At 34.4% G+C, this 11,260-nt stretch overlaps 1 protein-coding gene across 3 annotated transcripts; it reads left to right on the top strand.

Moving 5' to 3' along the window:
- The first annotated feature begins 536 nt into the window (after nucleotides 1-536).
- LOC110105754 (WAT1-related protein At5g64700) lies at nucleotides 537-5,890 on the top strand. 3 transcript variants are annotated; one of them, XM_020835370.2, is made up of 8 exons: nucleotides 537-749; nucleotides 2,101-2,299; nucleotides 2,430-2,492; nucleotides 2,582-2,698; nucleotides 3,692-3,941; nucleotides 4,038-4,196; nucleotides 4,548-4,699; nucleotides 5,461-5,890. In XM_020835370.2, exons 2-8 carry the CDS (start codon nucleotides 2,127-2,129, stop codon nucleotides 5,606-5,608), a joined length of 1,062 nt encoding a protein of 353 aa, XP_020691029.1. In that variant the 5' UTR covers nucleotides 537-749; nucleotides 2,101-2,126; the 3' UTR covers nucleotides 5,609-5,890. The 3 variants fall into 3 exon arrangements, with proteins under 3 accessions (XP_020691029.1, XP_020691028.1, XP_020691031.1); XM_020835369.2 differs by having other exon boundaries at nucleotides 537-822; XM_020835372.2 differs by lacking the exon at nucleotides 537-749 and having other exon boundaries at nucleotides 2,167-2,299; nucleotides 2,420-2,492.
- Nucleotides 5,891-11,260: the final 5,370 nt, after the last annotated feature.

The following is an 11,260-nucleotide window of genomic DNA, read 5'->3' as shown; positions in this document are numbered from 1 at the left end:
ATTGAAATTATCTTTATTCTCAATCAAATACTTAAATTTTTAAAAATCCTTAATTTTAAATACAAAACTGCTATAATACACTCTATCAAATAGAGTTAAAAGGAAATTATTCCATAGATTGTTTTTTTTTTTTGGATCGAGGCATCCACCCATTACCACCCCCGAAAAGGAGCTTGATGGTGTTACTAATTCTAGACTGACCTAGAAGAGACACCTACCCCATACATCTCTTGTCCTGAACTTGATTGGGCCTCACTTAAGAGACGTTGCCGCTCGAGTGGAATCGAGCACCGGTTAAGATTCCCAACCATACTCGCCCACTAACCAAGCTAAACAGATGAGTATTCCATAGATTATTACAAAATATGTGAAGAATATCATCATCTCTAATATCAAGAATATCATCATCTCTAATATCAAAAGAATATCTTTTTTGCTTAAAAAAAATTATCAATCAATAATTTCTCTTTTTTCCCTAACTTTTCCCTTTATAAATTTAGGCTGTTTATGTTTTTTTTTTATGAATCGAGGGATCCAGCCTCAAATAGGCTTCTCCCTACTGAGAGCAAAACTAATTGCTCTGCCGTTTGCCTTTCTTATATTGGGAACACCATAAAAAGATAGCCTTTCATGCTAACAAAAAAAAAAAGACACTAACTGAACGTCCAGGCAACCCTTTCCCTTCTCGTTTGGAAAACCTTCAAGCAATCTGTTTTAGCGTTATCAAGTGAGAAACCTCGCCGGAGAAGGTGAGCTTCGCCGCCGTCTCTTCCTCCTTTGTCTTAATCCTCAGAGTTTACAGTTGCACCAGTACTCCCCCAGGTTTCTATTTTCTTGTGCTTATTGCAAGCTTTTGATTGTAAATTTACCTCCATTGATTTCTTTGGTAGCACTTATGGTTTTCTGTGATGTTTGCACTCTTTTGATCATAAATTTGCATAAAATGAATGAACTCTGTTTTATGCGGTTTGGATTTAGAACGCTGGTTTTCGGTCATCAATTTGCCTAATCAATTTCATCAGTTTTAGTTGTAGTAACTTCTGACCCACGAGAGCATGCAAAGACAAAGTCATGCTAAAAATAAATGTTTATTGTAGTTGCAATGCTTAATGCCTAATTCTCATCGTTTCTTTGAGATAAAAGAAAGACAACAAGATCAAACAGTTTAGAAAGATTGATCGAAGCATTTCAAACAAGATCTAGGTTTCAGTTGGGACAACTTTTTTAATGCTTCTTAAATCAGCTTTTTAGTAAAAAAATTAAAATTTTATACTAGAAAACTGCTTTAAAGCAGTAAGAAAGTCATCCCAAACAAAACCTTAGTGAAATGATTGCATTGTTACCTAATTCCAGGGAAGAATTAGGATGCGCCACGTCACTATTTTGTTGTGTACTGGGTGATGTGGCGCATCCTGATTCGCCTTTAGACTATCCGATGACTGTACATAATAATTTCTCTCTTTTGGGACAGCTTTGGCTTATATGTTTCTATTTTTGCCGTTAGATTCTTTTAAAAATATTTTTTTCTATCACAATTGCATTATATTTTTCTACTATCAAATTTTTTAATAAGAATTAAAAAAAATAGCAAAGAAAATTTATTAAAATATTTTAACCAAACAAAAGCTGTTTTTCTAATAACAGAGCAAGAAACTTTTCTTAATGAGGCACGTATATTATTTTTATTATTTGGAGAAAATACGAATTGAAAGTTTACTATTAAAAACATCAAATAGCAGGGGCTTACTAATATAAATTCATTATATATAAAAAAATATATTATTTTAAATATATATAAAGAATGAAACTCAAAAGAAGCCTCAATAAACCTATTTAAAAAGGAGCAGGCTTACAGAATACTGTTTTCCAGTTTCAAAATAATTTTCTGCATTTTTTATTGCGTAATTTAATTTTCTGCTTTCTCTCTAATGCAGATTTGATTTTTCGTATTTGCTCCTTTTTAAATTATTCCGTAAGCCTACTCCTTAAACTTATTTTAGTTTAAAACACGCACTTTTTTATAATTTGGCTTTGCATATTATGTATAAAGACCCCACTTTGATCACTTATCATTTTCCAAAATCTCTCTTCATCATGTAGAAGATAGAATAACTTGGCATTCTACCATGGGAGATAAGAAACCCTACGTTTCTATCATTGTCATCCAATTGATCTACACTGGATTGTACGTTATCTCAAAGGCTGCGTTGGATGAAGGATTGAGCACATTCATCTTCATTTTCTACCGCCAATTGGCCTCAACAACCTTGCTTGTTCCCCTAACTATCATTTTTGAAAGGTATAAATAAATTATTTGGTTCTTGTTCTACTAATATTACTTACCCATTAAGGTTTCGTCTGGGTTAGCTTTCTTCCTGCTTCTTAAAGCAGCTTTCAAGTACACTAATGATGTTGATAGTGATGATTAGGAAATCCATCTCACGGCTTTCATTTTGCCTCTCGTTGAAGATATTCCTGCATGCGTTGATTGGGTATGACTAATCCTCAGATGAAATCAAGTTGTTCATTATTATCTTTTTTATATACTTACCAAAGTTTTTATGTCTTTTATGTTTCTTAGAATAACTTTCAGCTTAAACGTTTACAATGGCGGCCTGAAATATACTTCAGCAACAGTAGGCTCTGCGGTGACAAACTCAGTTCCTGTGATCACCTTCTTTTTAGCATTACTAATGGGGTATGTCCTCCTCAAACGATACCAGAACAGCCTTATGTAGTTTATTATTTGTGCTTTTGTGATATTTTATGTCTGTAATCTCTGAAGAATATGCATCATTTTAATCTATGAAACATCTGTAACAAAACTATTGGTGGTGAATCAACTTTTATCTTGAAAAAAAAAATTATCTGCAATAAGTGAATCACTTTAACGACAATACTTTTGTCGTAAAAACTTGTTTGACAAAGATTTATTTTCTATAAACTTTTTACTGTCACTGACAATTTTTCATATGCGAGTGATTATTATGTAACTGATAAGTCAACATTCAACAAATCACAATCGTTTACTTTTCAAGATATGATGTGAAGATTGCTCAAATCGTATTAAATTCCATGACAAAGGTTGCATTGCAAAAGAGAAAAGTGGAGAAATGTTGGGTAGAGAATAAACATTCTTCTTTTGAAAGTAAAGAGTATCCTAGCCAAGGAGTTGATTTTGAGCCCACCACAACTTATCTTATCTTGGATTAGGTATTCATTATTCATTTCTTCTACTTCAATGAAAACAGAAGATATATGCTTTGATGTGATTTCATGGTCCAAAATTCTCTCTTCAAGCTAAGCGCTCACTTGATGTGATGCAAATCAAATTTTCATGATTTATAAATCTTTTTTTTTTGTTTAAATGCTATAATTTTAAAACCAATTAAATATGTTTGGTTTGAACTTTGAAGCAACTTTATAATGAATTCAAAATTACAAATCCATTGTTTGATTGAAGGTAATTTTCATGTTTTTGGTTATGATTCTTTTTTCACTCCTTTTGTTCTTGACAACAAAATCATTCAGTTTTAAGGATTTTTGAAGCTAAAATCTATGCTGATTTCTAATATATCCAATTAAATGGTGAAATCTACCAAAATTTATCAATTTTTATGACTTGTTTTCTAATTACAAACGACCAAATAGAGCTTAATCTCTCTTTTTTTTTAAATAACTTCAATTGCAGGATGGAAACTCTGAAGCTTAGGAGCCTTCCAGGGATATCAAAGATCCTAGGGGTAGGAATATGCTTGGCTGGAGTTATAACTATTGCCCTATACACTGGGCCTCACTTAAAGCCTTTGATCAAGTATCATCCCTTTGGCCACAAAAATAATGCAAGTGATGGCTCTCTACACTCTAAGGAGAATTGGATTAAAGGAACTCTTCTCTTAATTACAGCCAACTCAGCTTGGTCATTTTGGATTGTCCTTCAGGTAATTAAGCATGATTATTCAGATCATTTCTCCTTCAATATTTCTGTTTTTTTAAGAATCAAAGTTTGTCAATTCATAATAAATTTATATTTACAGGGGTGGTTATTGAAAGAGTACCCTTCAAAGCTTCAATTCACGGCCATAGAAAGTGTTTTCAGTGCAATACAGTCATTTCTTGTTGCTCTAGCATTTGAGAGAGACATCTCACGCTGGAAGTTGAGGTTGGACATGGGATTGCTTGCCATTGCTTATTGTGTAAGAGCTTTAAAGTTTCATATCGGGGTTGAAACTAATCACTGAAAATTAATCATTGTATCGCAGGTAGGCTTCGGTTGGGACGACTTTTTTTACTGGTTTTTAAAGTAGCTTTTTAGTACAAAAATTTCTTGAACTAGAAATTTTTATACTAAAATACTGCTTTATAAAGCATTAAGAAAGCCGTCCCATATGAAGTCATGCTCAGTGTTATTAAGACCTTTTAGAGGAAGGTGTTTGTTTTCAGAAAAAAAGATTTAAGTAAATATAATTGTAAATTATATGCAAAAGATACTTATTCAACTAATTTGAAAAAAATATATATGTAATTTTATGATTGTGAATATGCAGGGATTTATTGTTACTGGTGTCTCCTTTTACTTGCAATCTTGGTGCATAGACAAGAGAGGCCCTGTATTCCTTGCAATGTCCACTCCATTGTCTTTAGCTTTCACCATGCTCTGCTCATCATTCTTATTAGGGGAGGAGATTCCTTTGGGGAGGTATGCAAATATTTTGTTATGATTCCTAGAGCCATATTTATTCAAATAACTCTATAAAAACCCTCAGGATTATACATGAAGTAACATGTTTTTGATTATATGATGAACATTGTTGAAATTTTATTTATTACTAGCTTTAATATTATGTGCAAATTAATTTATCACCAAAATGTTTAGTTGAATGCAAATCAAATGCATTGAAATATATATAGAGAGAGAGAGAGAGTTTGTTAGATATATTTCAAATAATTGCAATATGGTGGGCAAACAACTAGCACCCAGCGGTGGCTAGCCGTAGCAGCGGGCGGCCGTAGGCTATGACAGACCAGAAATGTAAGTGGCCGCAATGTGAGATACGAAATCTGTTCAATTCAGATGATTTTCAAAAGCATGGAAAATAAAAGTTTTATGGTATTTTACTTTATACTTCAGCTTCGTTTGGTATAGTTTTCTTACTGTTTTCTAAAATAGCTTTTTATTTAAAAATTTTCTTAAAAGAGTAAAAAATAGTGGCTAAAAGCTGTCCCAAACAAAACCATCATTTGATTCAAATAAACACAAAAAAAAATACAAGAAAAAAAATACAATACACTCCTAATACTTACGAAACAACCCCCAACTATCTAGCAAAGTATGATGATTAGTGTCTTCCAGTGATAACAATTATATTTATTGTTAATATTGTAATTGTATAATGTCTGTTTTTTATTGACAGAATTTTATTCTATTGATTATGTTCCTAAATCATCTATTATTTGCAGTGTTTTAGGAGGAATATTGATGGTTGGAGGGCTTTATAGCGTCCTATGGGGTAAGAGCAAAGAAGAGAACAAATGCCAATCCTCAAAAGAAAGCACAAAAGAATGTGAGGAAGATAAGGAAGTCACACCAACAGATTATCAAGTTTAATTTAGCTTTATCATAGTGCTCATATGATGTATCTTGGCCATCTATTTAATTCTACTTTATTGGCATGAATTAGAGGTTTTGTGAAAGCTTTTTTTTTTGGACGAATAACTCCAAAAATTATACCCTCAAAAGGGGGTTCCATGTACAAAAGAGAAGGTTGTAACTTACAATAAGTGGGCTTGAGATCGACTCGTTTAAAAAATATTTATAATGATATTTTTTATATATAATAATATGCATCACATGCATTGGTGCTTCTCAAACGAGCTCGATCTCGAGCTCGAGCTTGATATTTTTTAAACGAGTCGATCTCGTGCCCACTAATCGAGCTCGAGCTCATTAAGGATTAAACAAGCCAGGCTTGATAAGGCAAATACTTGACTCGACTCGACTCGTTTACACCCCTAGTTGTAACTGATTGATTTTCTATTCCGATTCAGAGCCAAAAGCAATTCGGCCAAATTTTTTGCCATATCTAACTCTTCCGTTTGTGAAAACTTTTTTTTATTTCATGCCTTGATATGGTGTCAATAATCAAGTTTTAGTTTTCTTTTTTTCTTCTAAAAAAATAGCTTTTTTAAAGTAAGTAAGAAAGTTATATATAGTTCTCATCAAAATAGGCACTAATGAAATATAATTATATGTGATTGTTGTGTGTAAGAAAATTTATGATGATAGAGAAAGAGAGATGGTTTAATATTTTAACATTCTAGCCCAAATAAAAGGGGATATGCTATAGACATCAAAATTTGTACATGAAAATTTTGAAAAGATAAAAAAACATGGGGCTTAGCCTCGTTAAAATAATTTCACTGATGTTTGTGGTTGATTACAAATTATGCCCTTTCTTATGATTGGGTAAGGTATTGATACAATCTAGTAGACGTTAAATGTAAGGAATTAATTCCAAAGGGGAAATTTAAATAGCCTTAAGGTATTAGAGTTTTCTTTAGAAAAATAAATTGTCATATGTTTGATTGTTCTTCTTTGAATAAAGAAAATCTTAGACCAAGAGGTTCGACATAAAAATTGGTGTTGATGTTCGGATTTTGAGTTGATGTCGATGTTGTGCATTGACCTTATAAGCAGTAGTGTGTGTCAATATTGGTGATGACAAAGTCGACAAGTGTTGGCCTTGTGACAACTATGTGGGTCAATCTTATAGACGATGGCATGCGTTGGTAATGTTGGTGATTGCGTGCTTAACAATTATATCGACGATGTCCATTGATGTTAACAATATGCATCAATCTTATAAGTGATAACATGCATTGAGATTATTGGTAATGGTGGGCAATAAAGTCAGTAGGAGTTAGTGTAGTAGGGCAACAATAGTTGGAGGATCATAGTAAGACAATTTTTATCGGAGGATCGTAGTCGGGCAATGTTGATAGGAGAACTATAGCTAGGTGATGTTGGGTCAATAGATTGTGTTCAGGTGATAGTAGTCAGAGGATTATAGTTGAGGTCAACTATTTTTAATGATTATACTTCAAATTGAAAATACAAATATAAAAATGGCCCCTCATACATGCAATATAATGCATGTATGAGATAAATTTTATTCAAATCAAGCAAATTTCAAATATAATTTAAAAATAAAAAAATAATATTATTATATAAATCATATTTTTAAAATTAGTAGGTTGAGATGACAAGAACTTAGCTTATTTGATTTTGATAGGTAGACTAGTTTTGGAAGCCTTGTTGCAATCATATAAAAATGGCCACACATACATGCAATATAATGCACATAAAAAATGTTTTGATACACACAACTTTATATGATTTTAATCTATATTAGAGTGTGGTTAAGATTTTGTTGCGTCATTATGTGATGCATTGTATCATTTATTTTATTATGTCTGGCTATCATTATATGCATTATATTATAAATGTATATTTTTTTGTATGGGCCATAATATTCAATTCTATCAAATTTATTGAATGTTGCTAAGTATAATGATATACTACACCTAAATAAAATTTTTTAAAAAAAATTGTGTGTAATACTGTAATGCCTAATTTCCCTTTTTACTTTTATTTATTTATATATTTTTTTCTAATTAGGAATGCTATTTAAGCAACTACAAGATACCAGCATAATATTACACAAAAAAAAAGGGTTTCTTAGCAACATTCAATAAATTTGATTACTCCAGATCCTCTAGACGGATCTGGGTAAAGTGGGATGCCTCCAAACTAAGCTTCAAGCCTTCATTCATCTCGGAGCAGGTTATATCTAGGTAAAGTGGGATGCCTCCCAATTTGGGTTGCCAATCAACCTTTACTTCAACTATCTGCTATTTATGCTTCTAACAATGCTCTTGATCGTAAGGAGTTATGGGACTCTCTGGCTCAATTAGCTCCTCCCAACGATATCCCTTGGGCATTAAATGGGGATTTCAATTGTTGTCGATATGCTTATGAAAAATCTAGAGGGACTGTTCTTAAACATTCTGCTTTGTCTGATTTTAACAATATGATTTTCGGTAACAGATTGGTGGATTTAAATTCTGTTGGTTTTAAGTTTACATGGTTTAATCAGCGCACTACTAATCCCATTCATATTAAGCTTGACCGTGTATTAGTGAATGAGGGGTGGCTGAATTCTTTCACGGAGTCTTACTGTGCCATTTAGAGTCCCTCTTGCTCGAACCATTTCGCCATCATTCTGAATCCTGGTATTTCTGTTCAGTTGCATCATCGTTTTCTTTTCAAAAATTTCTAGATCAATTTTGACAAATTTTGGGCTATTCTTTTGGAGGCTTTTTCTAAGCCTTGCCATGGGAATCCTATTTCTCATCTTAGAAATATTTTGAAGCTGCTCAAAAATGGGGTTAAGAGTGAGGTACGGGCCTCCTCTTCTTGTATCTCTAAGCATCTGGATGTTTTGAATGCTAAGCAATCTGCTCTGTTAACTGAGCTGCAGGATGATCCTAATAACTTGGATTTGAACCATTCTTTTAAAGTTAGCACGGTAGAATTGGCTAAATTTAATGATATGCTTGCGTCCTGGATCATTCAGAGGGCCAAAGTTAATTGGATTAGACATGGTGAGGATGACTTAAAGTTTTTATATGCTAAAATTAGAGTTAGAAGAGGAGGTTCTAACTCAGTGGGCAATTTGCTTGCTAACTCGCCTGTTACTACTAGAGCTGAAGTGATTAGCTCTCTTTTACAGTTCTATCAAGCATTGTATAACCCTCCTTCTCCTCTAAGTCCGTCCATCTTTTGCTTCCTTCGGGAATCATCTCTGCCGTAAATTGTCTGCTTTGCTATGCATCTAACTTCACCTTGTGTGGGGCTCCGATAATTCAATCCCGGCTGCCCGCCGCGCGATTTCTATTTATTTGGCGAGGGAGTTTTAACTGAAGTAAGTTTCGAGGTAAATTTTGAAAGGCAGATGGTTTTGATTAAGACACTCCGCCAGAGATGTTCGCCATAGATCTTCATTGTTACGAGGATTTATGATCTAAGTGTTTGGTTTCCTATAGGCGCAAGCCCCTACTAGTAATTACCCTCCCAGATCATGAGAGAGACTTTCGATTAAGGCTAGTCGTGGATCAAGATCGTAGGGATACGTGTTATCTGGGATAATGTAGAAGGCAATGGGTATAGAAGTGATGAGGATTTGGAAGTTTTGGAATTTTGAAAGGTTTTGGAAAATTGGGAATTTGGAGGGTTTTGATACTTATTAAACTTGAAATTTCACCATCTTTACACTTAAAAGCGAAGGTGGGAGAATGGATGATGGACGAGTCAAACTCCATGGTTCCGTTCGTCCGGGCCATCGTGATCCTGGTCTAGCTTAGTCGAGGAGGTAGTCTGTCGATCAGACCTGACAGAAGGATCATTGTCTGGAAGCGCGGTGAGTTGCCTTCGTTCAAGGGGACCTTGTAGACCTGGGTTGGATGTTTGTCTCAAGGGGAAAATTTGTGAATTCACCTTAGCTTAACAGAGGGGATTTGGTGAGCCTATACGTTATCATATCCTATTGATTCGATATCTCAAGGATTTAACGGCAATTAAGAGAGCGTATTGTATGGCCATAACGCTAATGCTGTGGGTTTGGGCATTGGCGTGCAGACACTCGTTAGAGGGGCCCCCGGGTCTTATAACGGTTTATCCGTGATGCTAGTTGCCATGTTGGCGTTGAAGACTGCGGTGTAGAGGAACAATATCCACGTCCTTACTGGAAGGGAGAATTGTTTGAGAATGGATCCTAGTGATATGTTTGACGACTAGGGCATTTGACCTTTGTGAGGTGAGGTAGAATTTTGGATTTGTACAGCCGACAATTGTTGCGGGGTGGAATGGATTTTTTTGCTTTTAGCGTTTACTTGTTTGATTTCAATATTTTTATTATTTTTTGGATTTCATGATTTTCTGGATTTTTTGATTTTTTGGGTTTTTTGGGATTTTTGTGGAGTTTTGGAATTTTGTTGGAGTTTGTGGAGTTATGGTATTGTGAATGGACTTTTGGAGACATTTGGAAAAATGGCCGAAATTTAACCCCTCGTTTGAGATTTTACATTCACACGGCATAATCGGGGTGTTGTGCGTGTCATTTCTTATTTGTTGATTTGAACCTGTCAACTCGACGGGCTGTTGCATCGAGGATCGTTTCTCATAGGCTTTATTCCTTATTAAGTGATTCATATTGTTGTAGGCGCTTGAGGCCTATGTGATATTTTAAGGCAAATTATATGGTCGCCACATAATATTTGGTTATGGTTAACCTGTCGACTTTCTATTGACTCCTATAAAATGGATCGGTTTTCGAACCTGAATTCATTTGTCAACCGCGCAGCATCTCTAGAGTCACGTGTGTACAATCAACATTCGCCGCCCGGGGCATGCGGGTTTTATAATTGTTTTTATCCCTTTTAGTGGTACCTACGTGTATCAAACTTGTGCACATGAGGGATATTCTTGGAATAGATGCTCTTTCTTGTCACCTTTGTACGAATGTTTGCAGTATCCGGTGGCGTGTTTCATAGAGCTTCTGATTTAGTTTGTTGTGCTTCGTACATGTGTAGAATTGTCGTGCACTACTCATTGTTTCGTAGGTTGATGCGTTGTAAATAACTAATCCTGCATCAAGGTCGTAGGAGGTTGCACTTTTCGTATTCTTCATGTTATTTCTATTATGGTATTGTGATCTCATATGATATTTCCATGCTATGGTAGGTAGGGTAGATGTACTCCATATGCTTGAAATTGACTTCAGATACTGCATTTACTGAAGTCCCTTCTGCATCTACCCGGGGTGGCATGTTATACATACATATGTATTTATTGACGAGATTGTATGTTTGCAGTTCTTTTTAACGACAACCTATGAATGTTTGTTTTGTGTGTATGTCCTCCTTTATTGAAATGGACTGGAATATTCGTATGACTATTGAATGATGGTCCTTTTGTATTTTCTTGTCCCTGATGCTAAATATATATATTATATATATATTTGCAAGGGACCCAATTAATCCTTTTTATCGTCGCTTTATTACCATTGGATAGCGTCGTCATTGCAATGCTGTATTGGTTTTCACAGACTACTTCAATATACAATTTGGTTGATAGTTCTCACTACTTGGTCCATGAGCCAATGGTTGTGTACATGATAGTCATATATCATTGCATGTAGGC

Source organism: Dendrobium catenatum, unplaced genomic scaffold (assembly GCF_001605985.2).
Source record: "Dendrobium catenatum unplaced genomic scaffold, ASM160598v2 fragScaff_scaffold_215, whole genome shotgun sequence".
In the NCBI taxonomy this organism is placed as follows: domain Eukaryota; kingdom Viridiplantae; phylum Streptophyta; class Magnoliopsida; order Asparagales; family Orchidaceae; genus Dendrobium; species Dendrobium catenatum.
Note: the sequence above shows the minus strand (reverse complement) of the source record. Positions and strands in the feature narration are given on the sequence as shown.